This window comes from Manis javanica, chromosome 4, assembly GCF_040802235.1.
Source record: "Manis javanica isolate MJ-LG chromosome 4, MJ_LKY, whole genome shotgun sequence".
Lineage (NCBI taxonomy): Eukaryota > Metazoa > Chordata > Mammalia > Pholidota > Manidae > Manis > Manis javanica.
This window is the reverse complement of record NC_133159.1, coordinates 169,720,961-169,746,412: the sequence shown is the minus strand read 5'-3', so window position 1 is coordinate 169,746,412 and position 25,452 is coordinate 169,720,961. Positions and strand designations below refer to the sequence as shown.

The following is a 25,452-nucleotide window of genomic DNA, read 5'->3' as shown; positions in this document are numbered from 1 at the left end:
ATAAATATAGCTCATAACTCAGAAGGGTTGTGACAATTAAATGGGATATTGCATATTAAATATTTAGCACAGTACTATACATGATTAACCCTAATATATATTACTAAGCATTCAACAAAAGTTAGTAACTTATTAATTTGTTGATTTTATATTATTTCTATTACCTTTCCATACAAGGGCATATTATATAGCCACTAAAATGATACTATGGGATAATAATGACATCTAAAGATGGTGTTTGTGATATATTAAGTGAAAAGAATTTTACAAAATAGTATGATACAATTTTGGTAAATTTGTATATGTGTAAACATTGAAAGGCTCTATAGTCTAATATTGACTGGTTATCTCTAGTGTTAGATTATGGGTGATATTTTTTGCTTGTCTATATTTCCTAAATATTTTGCAGTGAACATGTATTATTTTTTAAAAAGAAACAAAACCTATTTTTAAAATAAAGGGGAAGTTTAAAGATGAGCTTAAAGATTAGTTATTAAATAGAGAAATAAAAAAAGTTTAAAGTACACATATCCAAGTAACAAAACAATTTATCGTGAAAGACCAGTAGTTCCCAAACATGATACAAATGTTAGCTTTGTTGCAGGGACTCCTTTATAATGGGAAGATGTGTAGGTGCAGGTTCTGCTTGGGTAGCCCATTACTACCACTGTACTAATAAATGCTCACATCTATTGAGCATTTATCATATGCCAAGTCCAATGCCATGGACTTTATCACCTCATTTTACTCAGATACTGTTTTTACTCTCATTTTTCCAGGTGTGGAAAATTAGTTCTATAAAGGTTAAGTAATTTAACCAAGTATTCATGCATAGTAACTGGCAGAGTCGGACTGTAGTCCACGTTAGACATGAAATCTGTGTTCTTAGATCTATGTTTTGAAGTTCAGTTTCTGGTTAGGTCAAGGAAATAGGGAGGTTGAGGATTGAAGGGTTTTTTTGGTTTTGTGTTTTGTGTTTTAATGACCGAGCCAGGATTGTGAAGGGCTCAGCAGGAGATGAGAGGAAAGGAAGAGGACAGATCTATGAGTGATTTAATGAAGCTGCAGTGGGACTGTAGTTTGGGGTTAATTTCTAAAGATAAATTTTATTTATTTATTTATTTTTAAACTTTTAATATAAATTTATTTAAAAACCACAACAACATAGCTCACAAGCCTTGAAATCCCTAGCATTTAAACATCCCCTTTTTGGTTATCTTTAAAAGTAAGTCAGAAACATGCCAAAAACAGATTAGAGGCACTCATAGTGAACTTTGCAGTTAGACTGAGTGCAGGTTTTATTTTAACTTTTTTTTTTTTTTTTGAGAGGACATCTCTCATATTCATTGATCAAATGGTTGTTTACAACAATAAAATTCTGTTTAGGGGACTCAATGCACAATCATTAATCAACCCCAAGCCTAACTCTCAACAGTCTCCAATCTTCTGAAGCATAATGAACAAGTTCTTACATGGTGAATAAGTTCTTACATGGTGAACAGTGCAAGGGCAGTCAGTCATATCACAGAAACTTTCAGTTTTGATCACGCATCATGAACTACAAACAATCAAGTCAGATATGATTATTCATTTGATTTTTATACTTGATTTATATGTGAATCCCATATTTCTCCCTTATTTTTTTTTTTTAATAAAATGCTGAAGTGGTAGGTAGATGCACGATAAAGATAGAAAGCATAAGTTAGTGCTGTAAGAAGGCAAGTGTGGATGATCAGGTCTGTGCCTATAGACTAAGTATTAATCCAAGCTAGACAAGGGCAACAGAACATCCACGGATGCAGAAGATTTCTCTCAATAAAGATAAATTTTAGAAAATGACAGTTTGAGAGAGGCATTGACTCTGGTGTAATACTTTAATAGCAATGTAGAGCATCTTGACATGCCCTGTAGAAACTCTAATTACCGAACTTTGTTATGATAGCTTATTCCATTTAAATTCCATTTAGTTGTGAATTAGACTCTAAGTTTTGCACTTACTATTAAAAATATTGCTGCCTAAATATTTAATTTTCACTAAAATTTCCCTTGATTGTTTCTAACTCGAGTATTTCTATTATCTGTTTCCAATTTCAGGAGCATTTATCATATTTCCACTTTGTTGGACGAATAATGGGAATGGCTGTGTTTCATGGACATTATATTGATGGTGGTTTCACATTGCCTTTTTATAAACAGTTACTTGGGAAGTCCATTACTTTGGATGACATGGAGTTAGTTGATCCAGATCTTCACAACAGTTTAGTGTGGATACTGTATGTATTGAGTCTTGTATCTGTTCATTATAGTTAGAATCTGAACTTTTAAAAAAAGATACATTTCAAAGTAGATGTACTTAATAAATTTTTTTAAATGATGTGCAGAAAATATTAGTAATTATCTGAGTTACAGGACCACTTGACTTTTCTTCATTCTACTGCTTTTCTGTATATTTTAAATTCCTAAAAGTTAGCGAGTATTATTACTTTAAAAAGAAAAAAATCTAGTATATTATATTTTTTTAAGTTACTGTGTATAATGATTCTTCAGCATGATGCAATGCAAGTTCTGTTTCAATTCTGCATGTGTTAGAACAGCGGATTCTTGCTGAGGTGGTGATTGTTGAAGCCATGCTTTAAAAAGGTATCTGTTAAAAGGGTATCTATAAGAAGCAATTCTATTTTGCAGGAGGTCATTCATTTACGATGATTTATTGGCCATACTTTTTACCAAATACACAAGTAGCTTTCTCACTGGGAATAACCAGGCACTTGGTCACTTAGAGGTAACCCAGATTCAAGTGGGGCCTATTACCTGAGAGCCAAACATAACTGAAATTTGGCTATGTAAAGCCCAGCTTTGGCCAGGGCTCTTTGTCATTACTTAGGAGGTGAAATGTTACCTGTGTTTAAGAACGTTAAGGCTTTTTGACTCTTCTGTCCGTGAATTTTTCATAAAACTATCTTATTTTATCTGTCTCATTAATTAATTATATTTTATATTTTCCAGTTAAGTATCTATTCCTTTCTTTGTTTCTAGTGAGAATGATATTACAGGTGTTTTGGACCATACCTTCTGTGTTGAACATAATGCATATGGTGAAATTATTCAGCATGAACTTAAACCAAATGGCAAGAGTATCCCTGTTACTGAAGAAAATAAAAAGGAATATGTCAGGTAAACAAACCCTTCTCTGTTCCCAAGCCTAAGAATTATTGTAATGTTCTGGAACAGCAATACAGAAAAACACTTAAGTATTTAGGTAGAGTTATTTAATGCTACAAAGCAAGCTTCTGCAGAAATAAGTGGTTTAAAAACAATCACCATTTTATTATTTCTTACAATTATCTTGAGTCAGTAATTTGGATAGAGAACAATAGAGATAGCACACCCCTCCTCCTTGTGTTGTCAACAGGAGCTGAAGTGTGAACATGCCTCCTTCACTCAGATCTAATGCCTCAGCTAGGGTGGCTCAAATAGCAAGGAGCTGGCTGGACAGGCCACTGGTTCGCCGTCTTGGGTCTAGTTCTCACCATTTGCTGGGTTCCTTGGTTATCTCTATGTGGTATCTGAGGCCTCTCACTCTCCCCATGGCCTCTCTCCCCCCAGCAAGAGAGCCAGACTTCTTACGGGGTGGCTGATTTCCCAGAGCACAAAAGCAGAAGTTGTTAGATCTTTTTAAGGCCTAAACCTGGAACTAGCCAACATCACCTCTGCTGTAGTCTTTTGGTTAAAGTGAATCACCTGGCAGCCCAGGTTCAGTGTGGAGGAAGGGCGTGATGCCAGGGAACATGGTGCATGGGGCTGTGTGCAGTGCAGGTACCATAGCTGCATAGAAGCACTTGTCTGCTGTATTACTAGCACTTATCCTGTTTATAAATAAGCACATTGTGAGTTTAAGGAATAAATACAACAAAATGTTCTTCAAGTTTTATAAAATCATCTGCTGATTGAGGAATTTATAAATATTGTGTTACATCATTTGGCTTATGGTAATTAAAGTTCTTCAAACATACACCAGTGGTAATCAGATTCAGAGTTTGACCACACCATGTGTACACAGAAACATGCAGACTAATACTTTTTAAAAACGATTATGTCCACAAATATTACTGGCTAAAATTTTCCTAGTTTACACATGTGGCCCATCAGTCTCAGAGACTGCTGGTGGGAGGTACCAAATGAAAATGCATATGTCTTTTAATTAGCAGCTCCATTTTTAGGACTCTATTCTACCCAAATACATGTTGTTATAGAAATATGAATAAGGATGGTCAATTAAATATTACTTGTCAAAAAAATTGAGAACTGATAAAATGACTTTAGAGGAGAATGATTACATGCATTCAACAGAATATTATGTGGATATTTAATAGAAACTCTGTATAAGCTGTCAGACTTAAAAAGCAAGTCTTAGAAGAATTATGTAGGAACAAAGTCTGTGTGTTGTTTTACAATTATTTGGAAGATGTTCAGGAAGGCTGTATACCAAATAAAGTTTTTGCCTAGGATGAAGGAGAGAAAGTGGTGGGTCTTAAAGTAGAGGGGGGAAAATAGGATAAAAGAATGGACTTTCAGGTTTTATTCTGTCTCCACATTTAGTGTTTTATTTTTCTTTATATAACAAGCATGTATTACATTTCTAATTTTAAAATAATACAATGAATAGGAACTCATCGTGTGTCACGTCCAGGATCTAGTGTGGACTCATCAGTTCCTAGGTCCCACTGTCCAGGATTCAGTCAGGCTTCTGACACACAGTCATTGTCCCCGACCAAATGCCATGCTGAGATGAAAAAGAAATTACCAAGAAAAACTGTATGGATGTGTAGTTTTGCTGTCCCCTTAAACAAACAAAAATGAGGTTCCCAAAGGATCTGATGTTAAATAACTTCTTTCTTGAAGTAGAAAACTATTTCTCCAAGTTTGGAAAAGGAAATGTTGGCCAATTTGGAAGGTGACTTGTTCTGAGATTTGTGAGATGGAGAGGTTTTTCCTGGGTAGATAGATAAAAAAAAAAAAAAAAAGCAATTCATTTATAAATTATAAGTCCAAGTCAAAAGCATAAGTAAAGCTACATATTAGATGTTGTTTGGGGTCCTTTTGTTGGTAATTACATCTTCCAGGGTTTTTAAAGCTTCCAGGGTGCAATGAATATTTAATAAAAAAGTGCTTACTGTTGGCTTCTACTTTTACCATTTTGGATATGAAGTTTACCTCTTTACCTCCTTTTTCCCCATATACCATGCCTATATTAAAAAAAATCTAACACATTCAGATTATATTTAAGTGAGGCCAGGAAAAGTCGTTTTTGGTTCAATAGGCTCTTTTCTCTGGTTATTGGAATGTATACTAGAAATTTAGAAAGAAATTTCATCCAGATTTTATTTAACTTCACATCCATCTAAACTCTAGCTGACTTCCAGCTTACTAGGAATTTCTCTGGTTTGAAGAGTTGCTTTATTGATGCCACTTTTCTACTGGGAGGTTACCACTTTTTTATTTACGGTGACTGCCTCATGGTTCAGGATCCATCTACCCTCAGTAATCTGAGATTCTTTTAGACTTCATGCTAAATTCTTTTTTTTTTTTTTACAATTGAAAGTGTGTACTTTATTTATTTATTTTTTTGTTATTTTTCCTTCCCTTGCGAGGGCATCTCTCCTATTTTTTTTGATCAAATGGTTGTTAACAACAATAAAATTCTGTACAGGGGACTCAAGGCTCAATGTATAATCATTAATCCACCCCAAGCCTAATTTTCGTCAGTCTTCAATCTTCTGAAGCATAACGAACAAGTTCTTACATGGAGAACAAATTCTTACATAGTGAATAAGTTACATGGTGAATAGTACAAGGGCAGTCATCACAGAAACTTTCGGTTTTGATCATGCATTATGAACTATAAACAGTCAGTTCAAATATGAATATTCGTTTGATTTTTATACTTGATTTATATGTGGATACCACATTTCTCTCTTTATTATTATTATTTTTAATAAAATGCTGAAGTGGTAGGGGTAGGTAGATGCAAGATAAAGGTAGAAAACATAGTTTAGTGTTGTAAGAGAGCAAATGTAGATGATCAGGTGTGTGCCTGTAGACTATGTGCTAATCCAAGCTAGACAAGGGCAATAGAACATCCACGGATGCAGCAGATTTCTCTCAGAACAGGGGGTGGGGGGGAGGTTCTGAGCCTCACCTCTGTTATCTCCAATACCTCACCTGATGGCCCCCCTGCGACTGTGCCTGTCTTAGGTTGTTCCTCCCTTGAGGAATCTTACCCGTCTCTGGCTAACCAGTCATCTTCCGGGGCCATACAGGGAAATGTAAAGTTGGTAAGTGAGAGAGAAGCCTTATTGTTTGAAAAGGTTAGTTTTTTACTTCTTTGCATATTTATGCCCTGTGGCTTCTATGCCCAGCATTTGTCTTGAGGTATCTTTACCACTTGGAAGAATTGTGATAACACGTTAAATTCAATATGAGGCACGAATTCTATTTATGGGTTGTAATTAGGAAGGAAGAAGAAAAGCTATAGAAGTAGCAGGCGGAAGAAAACATGGGAAGATTGATTATTTCTTTGACATATCTTCTTGTATAGTAACTTCAGCATGTATAGGTTTTAAACTAATTAAATTGCACACACACATTAACATAATAGGAATACAGTTACATAACCAAAGCATACCTATAATTACCAGCCATCTCCAGTGAAACCAAGAAAACCAGTTAGGCACCTTAGGCATTTGTGAAAACTTATCTATGATATGGTGGATATTGTCCAATTGAACTTGAACAGTCTGAGAGAAATCAAATTAAAACAACCCATTCCTTTGGACTGTTCACATCCCATATGTTCTTTTAACAGTAAATAGTCTGTAGTTGTAAGATTTTGGAGCGCTACAGTTTGCACTTTTCCTAATTCTTGGTTGAGTTCCAACAGTGTAGATCCAGTCAAATTTGTTGTTTTACTGTATGCACAGGCCAGCTTAGATATCTCCTTCTTCATACCCATGGCAAGTCCAGGAACCGGTGGGATGAATGTATCTACACCTGTAGCAGTGCGTGGATCTTTGTTGGGGTTTTTTTGATGATCATCTTCTGGCATGAGTCCTCCAGAGAGTGCTGATGTTGGAAGTTCTTTTTCATATCATATCTTAGTTCATTTTTGGGGTAGCCAAATTAGGCTTTGATCCTCTGTATAAGCACAAACAAACCCTTTGCCTACACTTTTATATGCCCTTACACCATTGTGTAGATCTCATTGGAGGTCACCACACAGGAACTGCCTTTTCATTACTCTACACTTACATGATGACTATTATGTTTACTAGGCTCTCCCCTATACCAGGTCCCCCCTATAAACCCCTTTACAGTCACTGTCCATCAGCGTAGCAAAGTGTTGTAGAGTCACTACTTGTCTTTTCTGTGTTGTACAGCCCTCCCCTTTCTCCCACCCACCATGCATGCTAATCTTAATACTCCCCTTTTTCTTCCCCCTCCCCTTATCCATCCCTACCCACCTATCCTCCCCAGTCCCTTTCCCTTTGGTACCTGTTAGTCCATTCTTGAGTTCTGTGATTCTGCTGCTGTTTTGTTCCTTCAGTTTTTCCTTTGTTCTTATACTCCACAGATGAGTGAAATCATTTGGTATTTCTCTTTCTCCCCTTGGCTTATGTCGCTGAGCATAATACCCTCCAGCTCCATCCATGTTGCTGCAAATGGTAGGATTTGCCCTTTTCTTATGGCTGAGTAGTATTCCATTGTGTATATGTACCACATCTTCTTTATCCATTCATCTATTGATGGACATTTAGGTTGCTTCCAATTCTTGGCTATTGTAAATAGTGCAGCGATAAACATAGGGGTGCATCTGTCTTTCTCAAACTTGATTGCTGCATCCTTAGGGTAAATTCCTAGGAGTGGAATTCCTGGGTCAAATGGTAAGTCTGTTTTGAGCATTTTGATGTACCTCCATACTGCTTTCCACAATGGTTGAACTAATTTACATTTCCACCAGCAGTGTAGGAGGGTTCCCCTTTCTCCACAGCCTCGCCAACATTTGTTGTTGTTTGTCTTTTGGATGGCAGCCATCCTTACTGGTGTGAGATGATACCTCATTGTAGTTTTAATTTGCATTTCTCTGATAATTAGCGATGTGGAGCATCTTTTCATGTGTCTGTTGGCCATCTGTATTTCTTTTTTAGAGAACTGTCTGTTCAGTTCCTCTGCCCATTTTTTAATTGGGTTATTTGTTTTTTGTTTGTTGAGGTGTATGAGCTCTTTATATATTCTGGATGTCAAGCCTTTATCGGATCTGTCATTTTCAAATATATTCTCCCATACTGTAGGGTTCCTTTTTGTTCTATTGATGGTGTCTTTTGCTGTACAGAAGCTTTTCAGCTTAATATAGTCCCACTTGTTCATTTTTACTGTTGTTTTCCTTGCCCGGGGAGATATGTTCAAGAAGAGGTCACTCATGTTTATGTCTAAGAGGTTTTTGCCTATGTTTTTTTCCAAGAGTTTAATGGTTTCATGACTTACATTCAGGTCTTTGATCCATTTTGAGTTTACTTTTGTATATGGGGTTAGGCAGTGGTCCAGTTTCATTCTCCTACATGTAGCTGTCCAGTTTTGCCAGCACCATCTGTTGAAGAGACTGTCATTTTGCCATTGTATGTCCATGGCTCTTTTATCAAATATTAATTGACCATATATGTCTGGGTTAATGTCTGGATTCTCTAGTCTGTTCCATTGGCCTGTGGCTCTGTTCTTGTGCCACTACCAAATTGTCTTGATTACTATGGCTTTATAGTAGAGCTTGAAGTTGGGGAGTGAGATCCCCCTACTTTATTCTTCCTTCTCAGGATTGCTTTGGCTATTCGGGGTCTTTGGTGTTTCCATATGAATTTTTGAATTATTGGTTCCAGTTCATTGAAGAATGTTGCTGGTAGTTTCATAGGGATTGCATCAAATCTGTGTATTGCTTTGGGCAGGATGGCCATTTTGACGATATTAATTCTTCCTAGCCACAAGCATGGGATGAGTTTCCATCTCTTAGTGTCCCCTTTAATTTCTCTTAAGAGTGACTTGTAGTTTTCAGAGTATAAGTCTTTCACTTCTTTGGTTAGGTTTATTCCTAGGTATTTTATATTTTTTGATGCAATTGTGAATGGAGTTGTTTTCCTGATTTCTCTTTCTGTTGGTTCATTGCTAGTGTATAGGAAAGCCACAGATTTCTGTGTGGTAATTTTGTATCCTGCAACTTTGCTGTATTCTGATATCAGTTCTAGTAGTTTTGGGGTGTAGTCTTTAGGGTTTTTTATGTGTAGTATCATGTCATCTGCAAATAGTGACAGTTTAACTTCTTCTTTACCAATCTGGATTCCTTGTATTTCTTTGTTTTGTCTAATTGCCGTGGCTAGGACCTCCAGTACTATGTTAAATAACAGTGGGGAGAGTGGGCATCCCTGTCTAGTTCCCGATCTCAGAGGAAAAGCTTTCAGCTTCTCGCTGTTCAATATAATGTTGGCTGTGGGTTTATCATAGATGGCCTTTATTATGTTGAGGTACTTGCCCTCTGTGCCCATTTTGTTGAGAGTTTTTTTCATGAATGGATGTTGAATTTTGTCAAATGCTTTTTCAGCATCTATGGAGATGATCATGTGATTTTTGTCTTTTTGTTGATGTGGTGGATGATGTTGATGGACTTTCGAATATTGTACCATCCTTGCATCCCTGGGATGAATCCCACTTGGTCATGGTGTACGATCCTTTTGATGTATTTTTGAATTCGGTTTGCTAATATTTTGTTGAGTATTTTTGCATCTACGTTCATCAGGGATATTGGTCTGTAGTTTTCTTTTTTGGTGGGGTCTTTGCCTGGTTTTGGTATTAGGGTGATGTTGGCTTCATAGAATGAGTTTGGGAGTATTCCCTCCTCTTCTATTTTTTGGAAAACTTTAAGGAGAATGGGTATTATGTCTTCCCTGTATGTCTGATGAAATTCTGAGGTGAATCCATCTGGCCTGGGGGTTTTGTTCTTTGGTATTTTTTTGATTACCGCTTCAATTTCGTTGCTGGTAATTGGTCTGTTCAGATTTTCTGTTTCTTTCTTGGTCAGTCTTGGAAGGTTGTATTTTTCTAGGAAGTTGTCCATTTCTCCTAAGTTTCCAAGCTTGTTAGCATATAGGTTTTCATAGTACTCACTAATAATTCTTTGTATTTCTGTGGGGTCCGTAGTGATTTTTCCTTTCTCTTTTCTGATACTGTTGATTTGTGTTGACTCTATTTTCCTCTTAATAAGTCTGGCTAGAGGCTTATCTATTTTGTTTATTTTCTTGAAGAACCAGCTCTTGGTTTCATTGATTTTTGCTATTGTTTTATTCTTCTCAATTTTATTTATTTCTTCTCTGATCTTTATTATGTCCCTCCTTCTGCTGACCTTAGGCCGCATTTGTTCTTCTTTTTCCAATTTCGATAATTGTGACGTCAGACCATTTATGTGGGATTGTTCTTCCTTTTTTAAATATGCCTGGATTGCTATATACTTTCCTCTTAAGACTGCTTTTGCTGTGTCCCACAGTAGTTGGGGCTTAGTGTTGTTGTTGTCGTTTGTTTCCATATATTGCTGGATCTTCATTTTGATTTGGTCATTGATCCATTGATTATTTAGGAGTGTGTTGTTAAGCCTCCATGTGTTTGTGAGCCTTTTTGCTTTCTTTGTACTATTGATTTCTAGTTTTATGCCTTTGTGGTCTGAAAAGTTGGTTGGTAGGATTTCAATCTTTTGGAATTTACTGGGGCTCTTTTTGTGGCCTAGTATGTGGTCTATTCTGGAGAATGTTCCATGTGCACTTGAGAAGAATGTGTATCCTTTTGCTTTTGGATGTAGAGTTCTGTATATGTCTGTTAGGTCCATCTGTTCTAGTGTGTTGTTCAGTGCCTCTGTGTCCTTACTTATTTTCTGCCTGGTGGATCTATCCTTTGTGGTGAGTGGTGTGTTGAAGTCTCCTAAAATGAATGCATTGCAGTCTATTTCCCCCTTTAGTTCTGTTAGTATTTGTTTCACATATGCTGGTGCTCCTGTGTTGGGTGCGTATATATTTAGAATGATTATGTCCTCTTGTTGGATTGAGCCCTTTATCATTATGTAGTGTCCTTCTTTATCTCTTGTTACTTTCTTTGTTTTGAAGTCTATCTTGTCTGATATTAGTACTGCAACCCCTGCTTTCTTCTCACTGTTGTTTGCCTGAAATATGTTTTTCCATCCCTTGACTTTTAGTCTGTCCATGTCTTTGGGTTTGAGGTGAGTTTCTTGTAAGCAGCATATAGATGGGTCTTGCTTTTTTATCCATTCTGTTACTCTGTGTCTTTTGATTGGTGCATTAAGTTCATTTACATTTAGGGTGACTATTGAGAGATATGTACTTACTGCCATTGCAGGCTTTAGATTCGTGGTTACCAAAGGTTCAAGGTTAGCCTCTTTAGTATCTTACTGCCTAACTTAGCTCGCTTATTGAGCTGTTATATACACTGTCTGGAGATTCTTTTCTTCTCTCCCTTCTTACTCCTCCTCCTCCTTTCTTCATATGTTGTGTGTTTTGTTCTGTGCTCTTTTTAGGGGTGCTCCCATCTAGAGCAGTCCCTGTAGGATGCCCTGTAGAGGTGGTTTGCGGGAAGCAAATTCCCTCAGCTTTTGCTTGTCTGGGAATTGTTTAATCCCGCCATCATATTTAAATGATAGTCGTGCTGGATACAGTATCCTTGGTTCAAGGCCCTTCTGTTTCATTGCATTAAGTATATCATGCCATTCTCTTCTGGCCTGTAGGGTTTCTGTTGAGAAGACTGATGTTAGCCTGATGGGTTTTCCTTTATAGGTGAGCTTTTTCTCTCTAGCTGCCTTTAAAACTGTCCTTGTCCTTGATCCTTGCCATTTTAATTATTATGTGTCTTGGTATTGTCCTCCTTGGATCCTTTCTGTTGGGGGTTCTGTGTATTTCCGTGGTCTGTTCGATTATTTTCCTCCCCCAGTTTGGGGAAGTTTTCAGCAATTATTTCTTCATAGACACTTTCTATCCCTTTTCCTCTCCCATCTTCTTCTGGTACCCCTATAATATGGATATTGTTCCTTTTGGATTGGTCACATAGTTCTCTTAGTATTGTTTTGTTCCTGCAGATCCTTTTCTCTCTCTCTATGTCAGCTTCTATACATTCCTGTTCTCTGGTTTCTATTCCTTCAATGGCCTCTTGCATCTTATCCATTCTGCTTATAAATCCTTCCAGGGTTTGTTTCACTTCTGTGATCTCCTTCCTGACATCTGTGATCTCACTTTGGACTTCATCCCATTGCTCTTGCATTTTTCTCTGCATCTCATCCCATTGCTCTTGCATTTTTCTCTGCATCTCTGTCAGCATGTTCATGATTTTTATTTTGAATTCTTTTTCAGGAAGACTGGTTAGGTGTGTCTCCTTCTCAGGTGTTGTCTCTGTGATCTTTGTCTGCCTGTAGTTTTGCCTTTTCATGGTGATAGAGATAGTGTGCAGAGCTGGTACGAGTGACCGCTGGAAGAGCTTTCCTTCTTGTTGGTTTGTGGCCTTCCTCTCCTGGGAGAATAGCGACCTCTAGTGGCTTGTGCTTGGCAGCTGTGCACAGACAGGGCTTCTGCTTCCTGCCCAGCTGCTATGGAGTTTATCTCCGCTGTTGCCATGGGCGTGCCCTGGCTCGGGCTGCTCCTCCAAAGTGGTGGAGCCCCTTTGGATGGGGAGCGGCCAGGAGGCTATTTATCTCTGTAAGGGGCTTCTGTGCTCCCTGCTGCCCAGGGGGTTAGAGTGGCCAGAGATCCCCAGATTCCCTGCTTCTGGACTAAGTGTCCTGCCCTGCCCCTTTAAGACTTCCAAAAAGCACTCTCCAAACCAAAACAACAGCAGCAACAACAAAAGAAAAAAAAATTAAAGAAATAATTAAAAAAAAAAAAGAAAAACGCACGATTTTCTTTGTCCTCAGGTGCCGGTCTCAGGCACCTGCCCACCTGTCTTGCTTCCCCGTTTCCCTAGTATTAGGGTCCCTGTCCCTTTAAGACTTCCAAAAAGCACTCACCAAAAAAAAAAAAGGCCACTCCCGTTTCTTTGTGTTTTCCCGCATCGGCCTTAGGCACCCGCTCACCGGTCCTGCCTCCCTGTTTCCCTAGTATCCAGGACCCCACGCATGCACTGTGTCTGCGCTCTGGTCCGGAATCCTGGGGCTGGGTGTTCAGCAGTCCTGGGCTCCTTCTCCCTCCCGCTCAGATCTCTCTCTTCCTGCTGGGAGCTGGCGGGAGGGGCGCTCAGGACCTGCAGGGCCAGGGCTTGTATCTTACCCCCTTCGCGAGGCACTGGGTTCTGGCAGGTGTGGATGTGGTCTGGATGTTGTCCCGTGTCCTCTGGTCTCTATTTTAGGAAGAGTTGTCTTTTCTTATTTATATTTTCATAGATAAATTTTCTTATCTATATTTTCATAGATAAATGTGGTTTTGGGAGGAGATTTCTGCTGCTCTACTCACGCCTCCATCTTCTCATGCTAAATTTTTAATGCTAAATGCTCATGAAGTGCAATGTTGCTAATGTAAAAATTGATGATAATTACCAAATCTGAATATATTTGATCATATGAAACCCCTGCCCAATGTTTACAGGCTCTATGTGAACTGGAGATTTTTACGAGGCATTGAGGCCCAATTCTTGGCTCTGCAGAAAGGATTTAATGAAGTAATTCCACAACATCTGCTGAAGACATTTGATGAGAAGGAGTTAGAGGTCAGTGTATTAATGTTGTGACATCATTTAGTGTAACAAAAAGAAAGGTTGGGAATTTTCTGTTATTTAGTTTTAGAGAAACATTGTATTTCTGGAATCCCCAAGCTAGTAAGTGATGAAACCGAAATAATATGATATAGGTCTTAAGGAAGGCACATATAAACTGTATTTACTCTTTCAATGTAGTTTCTGCCCATTGAAAAACATTACAGAATTCTACCATGAAAACATGGAACTTTCATCTGGTCGTGTCCATTACAGCAGTGGTTCTCAGACGCTGGGTAGGGAACCCGCAGTAAGTAGATACCCATGCAGCTTGTAAAACCAGATCCTTAGTGTCACCCCAGACTCACTGACATAGGACCTGGTATGTATATTTTGAAAAGCTTTTCTGATGTGTACCCTTAAGAACCACTATATGAGAGCCAACACTGCACATCTGAAGTTCTATTTTGAGGAATATTTGTCTTAACTTGGGTTTCCATTGGCTCATTATTTGTGCAATATCTTAACAGCTCATCATTTGTGGACTTGGAAAGATAGATGTTAATGACTGGAAAGTAAACACCCGGTTAAAACACTGTACACCAGACAGCAATGTTGTCAAGTGGTTCTGGAAAGCTGTGGAGTTTTTTGATGAAGAACGACGAGCACGGTTGCTTCAGTTTGTGACAGGATCATCTAGGGTGCCTCTGCAGGGCTTCAAAGCTTTACAAGGTACAAGAGCCCGAGGACAGATGATCTGGCATCAGATGGACTGGGGGAGGGGGCAATGTTGGTTTATACAGACAGCTTACAGACCATGTTCTTATAAACAGATTCTCTTTCACTCCATTTCTTAGCTGTAACTCTCCTATCCTGATACCCTCTTCTCCCTCCTTTCCTTGGTTCCCCTCCCAAGAGCCTTTTCCGCTGGGGTTCTCTGATTGTAGTGAGTGCTGCACGTCAGAGACCATATATGGTGATGCTCTGTCTTTTGTTTTCTGGTCATCTTGCTTCTAAATTCTGTTGCACATTCCTATAGGGAAGGGCTGTCTGCTTCCATCTTCACATCTCAACCTGGCAGAACCTTTACCTACTTGGGATGCCTCTCCCCTCTACTTTTTTTTATTGTTTTACATAGAGGCAGCATGAAGCCTACAAGCCATTTGTTTGGTCAGAGCACCTTGATTATTGCATGGCATCAGACCATTTATTTACAACCAGATTCCATTTTCAGAATTGTTTTCTGTGGAATAGCTGTTCAGTTTTTGATGCATTAGTAATACTGCTAATGATTATGGTGCATCACTACATGGCAGTTGTTTTTTTTTCTTTATGTCTGAAGCTCTTCATTGTCAAAAGCTGCTGCTGGTGGTAGTGACTGAGGGTATACAAAGCAAGACTGGAACACAATTCAACAGTGTTGCCCACAATACATATGTCAAAACTCCATGGAGAATGCATCCTTTGAGTTATGCGTGCATGCCCTATTTGTAAAACTCATCATTATCAGACTGCCCAGATGCATAAAGTGAAGTTGTATTTCTACATATATTTGTATGGGATGTATTATGTTGACTGAAATTTATTCTATAGACTGCTTCTCTTTTGCTTTCAGCCAGGTTCAAGTCATGAAACCTAAATTTGCATTTAGGTCATCTTTTTGAATGTGTGTGTGTGTGTGTGTGTGTGTGTGTGTGTGTGTGTGTGTGTGTGTGTGTGTGTGTGTGTGTGTGTGTGTGTGTGTGTGTGATCTTGGATTTGCCTGCTTACTTTTGTTCTCATACTTTTGGGACATGACATTTGTCTTCCATAGAAGTTGGTGAAGGTGTGTGTGTGTGTGTGTGTGTGTGTGTGTGTGTGTGATCTTGGACTTGCCTCTGTGTGTGTGTGTGTGTGTGTGTGTGTGATCTTGGACTTGCCTCTGTGTGTGTGTGTGTGTGTGTCTGTGTGTGTGTGATCTTGGACTTGCCTCTGTGTGTGTGTGTGTGTGTGTGTGTGTGTGTGTGTGTGTGTGTGTGTGATCTTGGATTTGCCTGCTTACTTTTGTTCTCATACTTTTGGGACATGACATTTGTCTTCCATAGAAGTTGGTGAAGGATTCCAATCCTGAACTTTCTTTCAAATTGAAATGCTGGCATATTAAGGAATCCTGCCTTATCCAAGGTCAAGTCCAGCTTTCAAAATCCAAATTCTTTTCCTCCTGCCCTTTGGCAGTTTGTGTGGAGTCTCCAGTACTCTGCTGCCTCTAGACCCTGTAGTTTATGTACCAGTGTTATTCTGAGATTACGGAACTAATCCATGCACTTGCAGTCATTCGACCTGCACTTAATTCTTCTACAGGTGCTGCAGGCCCACGACTCTTCACCATCCACCAGATTGACGCCTGCACTAACAACCTGCCCAAAGCCCACACTTGGTAAGTTATCTTCTTAGCTTTCCCCACCTTATTCCATGTATGTGGGTGTTAAGTTTCAAACAGAATTGACTTTTCATTTATTGTTCTTACTACCAAAGGGACCTTAAAAAAGAGTGGTCATCAGCTCTTTTAAGTGATTTTAGATTATTCAGAAATTGATAGGAAAACCCAAAAGTGGTAACCTCTACTTTAGAGAAATACAACCTTTTAATTTTCTGTGTGACGCACAGAGAGTGATATGGCTGTATTAGTATATACTTGCTAGGCCAGTTTACTTATTTTGAATGAACTGTATAAAATCTGATGTGCTTATTTACAGCTTCAATCGAATAGACATTCCACCCTATGAAAGTTATGAAAAGTTATATGAAAAGCTGCTAACAGCCATCGAAGAAACATGTGGATTTGCTGTGGAGTGAGCAACAGAAGATTTACTTACCCAGGACTCTATTCATGCCCCTGGGCGGACGGACAGCCTCCTTTCAGCAGAGTCTCAAGGAAGCTGAAATATGGGAAAATGCCCTCCCCAGCTCCTCCCTCCCCGCCCTCTGCCCTTTAAAAAAATTTTTAGGACACTGTGAGGGGAAAGGACAACTTTGAAATTCCTTTTCAAGGAAAAAAAGAGGTCTTTATGCTTTGCCATGAGGCCACATTCAGCTGCTATTTAAAATTAATATCTTGAACCTAAAGAATGCTGACTTTTCCTACATTTCCAGAATTAGGCAGTATTCTACATTTAAAGACTACTACTATTTTTATAAAAGGTAATCTATTCAAATTGCTTCACAGATTTCAAGTCTCAAACATCAAGACAACTTCAGCAGTCGGTACAAGTCACATTTCATTTTGATTGAATACGTGATTTTAAACAGCTCCTGTACTTGCTCTTTGTAAAAAAATAAAATAAAATTATTTTGAATTATTATACCTTTGTAAACAATTGGCTAAAGTAATCATTATCTTTAAAAAATCAAGCCATTTACATGTTTAATTACATTTTTCTATAGCAAAGCATTATATTTTAAAAGCATTATATGTTTCAACCTAGCGTTAAGTGAAGCTTTTTTATATTTTTCAAGCATGAGTTTCCTGGAATACAGCTATATAATTTTGATTGTCAAGTTCCTAATCCAACCACTTAGTCTCAGCTTAGCTTATTTGCTACAATAAGATGCATTCAGGGGCTCCCTGTTTTTAAGAGACTTTAAAAAAAATCCTAACTTTTTATCTTCAATCAATATGATCAGGTATTTTGGATTTACTTTTCATCTTAAGTGGAAATACTGCATTTTTGTAGCTCCGCAGATCATGTGGATGGGATTGGATTTTCATTCTTTTGCTGGGTCAGTTTATATTTAATGTATATTTACTATTCCTGTAAACCAAAGTCTCCTATGACACCTGCACCTAATTTATATTTTAATTACAGTGTTTCTGCCAAGTAAACTGTCCTGAATCTATCTTTAGCTACTCATGATATTTATTTATCAGCTAAAATTATGAAAAAGGAGAACTTTTGCTCTAAAGATTATTTACAAGTTTAGGAAACCCTGCTTTTATGTAACAAAATGAAGGTGGGGGTGGCAGGGCAGGGGATGTGATTACTAAAGAAACAGTGATTCTAACTATGGTAAAAGTTACTTTAAAAGGAGTTAATTTTGCAAGTAAGGGAATCCCAGTCCTTTTTGGTGTTGAAGATCAGCCTCTGATTTTGAAATACACAGATTTAGCCTAACTTCAAGGTGTACAGCATGTTGCGTGGTCCAGAAGGCAACCAAAATTCTGGAGTGAGGGATTGGAAAAAATCTGAAGTCATTGATGGATTTTTAAATTCAACCATCAGAAATCTGCACTATACTTTTTTTTTTAACATTTCTGTGAAATCAAGGATAGCAAATTCTGATGAGATAGCTTTGCTGAAATTTTGCAGCTTAATTATCAAGTAAATAGGCTCTTTGTGTTCTTTCATTTGATGGATTGTTTTTTTCAGTCTGTGTTCTTGGAGCTAAGGGGCTCCTCAGAGGTGCCTCAGAAGTAATGGTTTAAGAAAGGAGGGACAAAGAGGGAGAGAAAGGGCCTGGTTGGGATTTGGAGTAGGAGCCTCTAACTCCCCACCCCTACCCCTTTACCCAGAGCAGTTCTAGTTTTTCTTTTATATATTGCAATTTCAAGTAAGCTTTCATGGCGGGTAGGGGAATAGGGGGATAAAAGAAGTGGAAATTTTGCTGATGGAAAAAAATTGAAAACTACTTGTGTAGTTTCCAAATATTTCATTTATTTCATTCAGCCAAATTTGACTGCCAAATGCAAGCTAGTCATAGTTGTAACTGTGTGGTGGTAGGGTGCTTATGCTTACCTTTCCTCTTCCCAGACACTCTTGTTTTCCTACCACATTCTTAGTAGTACCTAAGAACATCTTGAAATGTACATACAGAAAGTTTCTATACTATTTGATTATCAGTAGTTTTCAGCTTTCACAATAGTAATAGTACCTTTCTGGTTGCAGGTCCATCTCTTCTATATTGAAGCACTAGTGCAGTATGATTGTGCCTACTCTTACAATCTTTCTGTAAAAAGTACACAATGAACACTTCAGAGAAATGGTAACTGATGGATGCAGTAATAATGAAGTGCTACTATTGTACAATATATAAAGCAGGCAACACCATCGCTTTTTGAGTGCCTTTTAAACTTTCTAATAATGACCTAATAGAGCTTTAAAGGAAATAAATTACTCTTCCTAAGAGTCTATCATATCACCAACAATTTATGAAAACATGATAATTTAGATTTCATTTTTAAGATTGTTAACCTGATTACTTCCCAAACAGGTGCTAAAAAGCAAACAAAATCCCCCAATGTGTCATTGAACCTTGAACTTGCACCTCATGTTTAATGTGAATATTTATTTCCACATGTCCCTCTTAACTGGGCTTTTTCTCATCCTTCCTAGTTGTTATTTCAGATACGTGATGTCACGTTTCCGTACATTGCCTTTCCATCATGAATGCTCTATGAACAGTGGCTATTTTGTAGAGCTCATATGCAGTACAGAGGTGAGTTTTATTTCAGAGGGTCTTATTTCTTGATATAAAGTTTTTAAAAAGTGCTGTGTCTAGTGTACATTTTGTTTTGCACATAGTTTGTTGCCCTGAATGGGTTTCATTTTTACCAAGTCGTTTTTTTTCCCCTTTGTATTGTATTTACAGTCTAGAGCACAAGTTTCCTTTCTCTTAAATACAATGTAATCTTTGCTTCATTGTACAACACTAAGTGTGTCTGAACTTCCAGTGCGTTGAACTGATTGCACTAATGGAAGTTAGATTGTTCCAGTCATCTTTACAGTTTGATAGAGCATCTCCTGCTTCTGTTTTTAAGCTGCAGCACAGAGTTAACAGATGCCATTTGTGGTATGTAACGTTTGTATGTTAGCAGGACGATTGTACCAAATGCCGAGTTGTTTTGTTTCTAGAGGTAATTAGTTCACGTAATGTAATACTCTTCCTTCTCTCTGAGTTTAAAAACAAAGTTTTATCATTTTCCTTGTATTTGTATTTATTACAGAGTGTTTTAGCTTTGATATTCTTTGTATTTTCATTCAGTTGTTACATGAGCTTTATCAATAACATCTGTATAAACGGTTTTAAAAATTAACTATGTATGTGCCCATGCCGAAGTTGAGCAATAAAATGAATGCTGTTTGCACTGTCACAGCATCAAAATTTTTAAATAATGAGTTTACAATTGTTTTGAAGAAACCTGTGATTGACTCTATGAAGAGTGACTGCCTAGGAACCCTAAAATGAGTAAGACGACACACATGCCTTAGGTGACACCTTTGTCACATTGCAGAGCTCAGGACCCCCTCTTCTGTTCCCAGTAGAGTGGGAAGGTGCTTGGTTTTCTTCTGCCATTGCAGGTTGATTGGCTGGCAGTGGCTTTTTGGGGGCTGTATGGAAACGGATCTCTGAAGCTGGTCAGGGCTTACTGGGAAAGAACGCTCCAGTCCTGGAACAGTGTCTGGCAAGGCTGTTGGTGGGTGGAGCTATGTGTGGCGCCTCATTTGCTACCTTGGTTTTGAGCTGTAAAATCCTCAAAATAAGGAGAATCAATTATATTTCCCAAGAAGCCATGACTTTAAGGGTCATGATCCACCTCTATAAGTGATAGTGGATGAAAGCCCAACTAAGTACATTGGTGGAAAAAGGGACAGATACGATATTTTTTCATCCAAAATATAGTCTGTGTAAGTCCCTCCACAGCATAAGCCACCCAGAAAGGAGTGTCTGGGAAATGCAGTGTGAAGTAGTGGTGTATTTAAAGTCCAGAGTGGGCATGGTGTCCATTGTTAATATCCTTCTGAAATCTATTTTTTGTTTTGTCTCACATTGCCACATTTATTGGTTATTATCTAAAAGTTGTAAAGTTTTAGTACATTAAGGGTTTTAGTAGTAGTATAATCTATAAATTACCCAAAGGTTTGTTCTGATTAATATGTGATAAGTTTTTCTGCTATGTGGTGACCTGAAATGTTTGTCCCTTCGCTGTAATGAAGTTAACCTTGGCACTCAGTATATTTATTTGTACTTTATATCCCAAATGCTTACAGTAGGATGTAGGCAATAGAACAGGATAGAGATAATTATACAGAAAAAGGGTTACATACTTAGTTTAACACTCTTAGCAAACTAGACAAACCTGATTTTAAAGACTGTTTTTATTAAAGTTATTTTCCCTAAATGTGATTTGTTCTTTGTTCTTTCAACAAATTACTACTCTGTGTGTCAGGCTCTGTATTGGCTGTTAAGGTTCTAGCTTTGGATGGTCGTTAGAAAACTGAGCTTCCAAACTAGTGCTTCTAGCCTGTGTCTTGGTAGAAGCTGAATATACAGCTTAAGTAATCAAACCCAGTTTGCATCGAGAAAAGAAGTCTGTCAGGATGGGAGCACAGGATTAAATACATCACTTCGGCAAGGCCTCAAATCCCAGACTTGGTTTGTAAAACAACTGGTTTTGCTCCTCCACTTCCCTTCCCCAGTGATACTTCAGAACCAGAGACATTTGTCTCTGGGACAAGTAGCTCCTTCCTTCTGTTTGTGTCCATTATACAACTGGTTACATTTCCAAGGTGATATGCTCTACAGCTACTGGTTAGCGTACCTTTTGTGGCTATTGGGGCGGGGATTTTATCTAAAAGGTCTCTAATATGAGCCATAAACCCCACTTCTATCTCCCTTACAGTGTTTTATAAGTGAAGGAAGTAGAAGAGCCGCTGTAGTGGCCTGGGGTCGGGGTGGGGGTGGGGAGCTAGGGGGAGAAGGAAGAAGGAAACATGCAAAGATGTTTCTCCTGTTCACCAAAGTGTTCATGAAGTATTCTAACTTTCAGCCCAGGAATTGGGAGTGAAGATGATGAGCACATCAGATTCAACCTTACAGACCCACTCACTTCTCCCAAAGATGATGCTGGCATGGCAAGAAGGTAGAGCACCATCGAGACCAGAGGGGCAAAGTTTTTTTTTTTATTGAGGTAAAATTGATATATATTAGTTTTAGGTATACAACATGATTCGGTATTTCTATATATTGTGAAATGATCACCACAATAAGTCTAACATCCATCACCATACATAGTTACAAAATATTTTTTCTTATGATGAAAATTATTAAGATTTATTCTATTAGCAACTCTCAAGTATGCAGTAAGTATAATTAACTATAGTCACCATACTGTCTGTACATATCCCCATGACTTATTTTATAGGCTGGTTTGTGTCTTTTGGCCCCTTTCACCGATTTTGCCTACCCCCTACCTCTGGCAGCCACCAATCTTTCACTGTTATCTATGAGCTTTTTTTTTTTTTTTTTTTTAATTGAAGGGTAGTTGACACACAGTATTACATTAGTTTCGGGTGTACAACACAGTGATTCAACATTTATATACATGATAATTCTAGCTACCAGCTATCACCATACAAAGTTGTTACAATATTTTGACTATATTCCTTATGCTATACATTACATCCCGGTTACTTATTTATTTTACAATTGCAAGTCTGTACTTTTTTTGTTTGTTTTTTGAGAGGGCATCTCTCATATTTATTGATCAAATGGTTGTTAACAACAATAAAATTCTGTATAGGGGAGTCAATGCTCAATGCACAATCATTAATCCACCCCAAGCCTAATTTTCTTATGAGCTTTTTTTTTTAAAGAAAGATTCCACCTGAGAGTGAGATAATACTATTTGCCTTTCTCTGACTTATTTTGCTTTGACATAGTGCCCTCATGTTGTCAGAAACGGCAAGATTTCCTTTTTTTTTTTAAATGGCTGTTTGACTGTGTGTATATACACCACATTCTTTAAGTCTATTCATCTGTGGAAAGATACGTAGGTTTTTTACCATACCTTGGCTACTGTAAAAAATGCTGCAGTGAACACAGGGGTACAGATCTCTCTTCCAGTTAAGTGTTTCCATTTTCTTCAGATAAGTGCCCAGAAGTGAAATTGCTGGGTCCTTATGGTATTTCTATTTTTAATTTTTTGGAGGACCTCCCTCCGTACTGCTTTCTGTAGTGGCTACACCAAATTATACTCCCACCAACAGTGCACAAGGGCTTCCTTTTCACCAGCTTGTTACTTCTTCCTGATAATAACCATTCTAAAGATGTGAGTGGACAGGTGATTGTGGTTTTGACTTGCATTTCCCTCATTAGTGATGTTGAGCACATTTTCATGTACCTTTTGTCCCTTTGTATGTCTTCTTTGGAAAAACTTCTAAATTCCTCTGCCTGTTAAGTAGTTTTTTTTCCTGTTGAGTTGTATGTGTTCTTTATATATTTTGGATATTAACCCCTTTACCGGATACCTGATTTGTACACATCCTCTCCCATTTGGTAGGCTGCCTTTCGTTTTGTTGATGGTTCTTTGCTATGCAGCTCAGTTTGACACAGTCGAATCTGCTGATTTTTGCTTTTGGTGTCAAATCTAAAATATCCTAAGACTAATGTTTAAGAGTTTACCACCTGTGTTTTTGGTTCCAGGTCTTGTGTTCAAGTCTTTAATCCATTTTCAGTTGACTTTTGTGTATGATGTAATAATAGAGTGGTTCAGTGTCAGTCTTTTTGCATGTGATTGTCCAGTTTCCAAGACCATTTATAGAAAAGAATGTCCTTTCCACACTGTATATTCTCTCACTTGTCATAAATTAATTGACCATATATATGTGGGTTTATTTCTGGGCTCTCCATTGATCTACATGTCTGTTTTCATGCCACTACCAGATTGCTTTGATTACTTACAGCTTTTTTATTTTTCAGAGGGCAAAGTTTAATGGCAGTTCAAGTTTCATGTTTTTTAGGACAAGAAGAAACTGGTCACATCAATCAACTACCTGGGTAATGGTTCAAATGGCTTGAAAATCAAGCATGTCTAGATTTGGAATCTAATAGATCCCTTTCTAAGATGCAGCTGAAGCCCCATTTTGGATTCCTCCTTTAGTTTATACCATTTCTTTTAAAGATAACATCTTCTGTCTGCCCTGCCCTTCTTGTTCTCCCAGTGTAGACCTCCCCACTGTTTTCTACTGTAATGCCTCTTCCCATTGCAAGTAAATTTCCATTTCACTGCAGCTCTGTTCTCTTGCCTCACCTCAACACTGGTTCTTTTTCTTCCCTTCCTAGGTTTTTAGAAGAGGCAGTGAATTCTTCAGTGCCCCACATGATACAGTAATGCATATACACAGTTAACATATAGTTTAAAAAATTAAATATAATTATATTAAAAAAATTCATCATCATTCTGTCACCCATTCCCAGTCTTGCTTTCCAGAGGCCACTATTCGCAAGTCTTCTGTCAGTTCTTTTGGTATTTACTTCCATGTTTCTAAATGATATGGTAATCATGCTCTTCCATTGATCTTAGACAGTCTGGTTGGTTTCCTTTTTATGGTAGTTAAGTATTTAGCTTTCATACCAACCACCTCATTCCGTGACACTCCCTGACCCCCCAATACCTTTTATCAGTTTTAAATATTTTTCAAACGTGTGATTATGGTGAGCCTTTCCTGGGTTCTTCTGGGAAAACTGTATTCATGTATGATTCCCTCTCCAAAGGCACTTGGATCACATCCTCCTCCACTTGCTGTTACCACTTCATTTGCTATTTTTTGAAAATATGCTGGCATCTTTAATTTGTATTCTCTCCTATTCTTTGACCTTTACTTAGCAGTTCTATCCCTTGCCTGGTAAATTCCCTCACCTGTTTTTCTTATAGGTTATTCCTAGTTATTTCTGAGCTTGATAAAGAACTGGCAGAACTAGCAACTTAAGTGTCCGCCTAAATTTAACATCTAAAAAGAAATTATAAAAGCATAACTATGCTTGTTTTAACAAATTCAGATCGTAGTAGAGTATATTAAGCAGAGTGAAAATTTATATAATCTACCACTCAGAGTCACACCAACCATTATGTTTGGGGGTGACTCTTCTAGACCTTTTCTATACTGGATTGATTATGCTGCATTATATATGATACCCATTTGTTCCATAGCCTTTAAAATAAAATAGCATCACAATGTGTATTTAAGATTTGTATATTTTACTCAAATATATTGTAGATGTCTATCTAGATCTACTTAATCATTTCTCTCTTTGTAACTCTTTTTAGAACTTACGTTCTAGTTCTTGTGATCTAGCCTTGGGGTCTTGTGCCCTTCTTTTCCATTCACCTGCACGCATCATCTTGTCACAATATATCTCAGCTGTTTGCATTTCTTGCCTCATCATGCTTCAAACTTGGTGGATCCCTCAAGTGTTTTTCCTAGGAAGCCCCTGCCTGCCTAGAGACCTAACACTGTCAGCTGCATTCCAAAAGGGCAACACTTGGGACCATAGCATTAGATTCAGCAGCCTACTCCTTTCTCCAGGACAATCAGATCCTACCCCATCATGCCTCCTGGCCTCTGTCGTTATTTATATGCATATCCCCATGCTACCCTATGCCTCCCATCTCCCGTCTAGTCCTTTCCTGGTGCCCTCTGCCATTGTCTGGCTTTGATCAGCAAGGTCCCCAGAGCCTCAACTGCTCTGAAGCCTCTCTCCTCTGGCTCCTGGCCATCACTGAAACCCTCCTTTCTGTGGAAGACACCACCCTGAGTAGGTCTTCTTCTCTCATATTCCCCCATACCAGAAACAGGGTTGGTGTACTCTTGTCCACTTCACGTCCATTATGATGCCTTCCCACCTGCAACCATTAGGGCT

The 25,452-nt window shown here is 38.1% G+C and overlaps 1 protein-coding gene across 6 annotated transcripts in view; it reads left to right on the top strand.

Moving 5' to 3' along the window:
- Nucleotides 1–17,117, top strand: part of SMURF2 (SMAD specific E3 ubiquitin protein ligase 2) — a 131,113-nt gene extending 113,996 nt beyond the window's left edge. For 3 of the 6 annotated variants that reach the window (XM_073235781.1, XM_073235780.1, XM_073235782.1), the window contains 6 exons: nt 2,095–2,273; nt 3,037–3,174; nt 13,671–13,791; nt 14,307–14,508; nt 16,117–16,192; nt 16,512–17,117. In XM_073235781.1, coding sequence (XP_073091882.1) covers nt 2,095–2,273; nt 3,037–3,174; nt 13,671–13,791; nt 14,307–14,508; nt 16,117–16,192; nt 16,512–16,611 — 816 coding nt within the window. In that variant the 3' untranslated portion in view covers nt 16,612–17,117. Of the gene's footprint in view, nt 1–2,094; nt 2,274–3,036; nt 3,175–13,670; nt 13,792–13,977; nt 14,509–15,118; nt 15,305–16,116; nt 16,193–16,511 lie in introns of those variants that run through there. The other 3 variants (XR_012130840.1, XR_012130841.1, XM_073235783.1) reach the window with 3 other exon arrangements.
- Nucleotides 17,118–25,452: the final 8,335 nt, after the last annotated feature.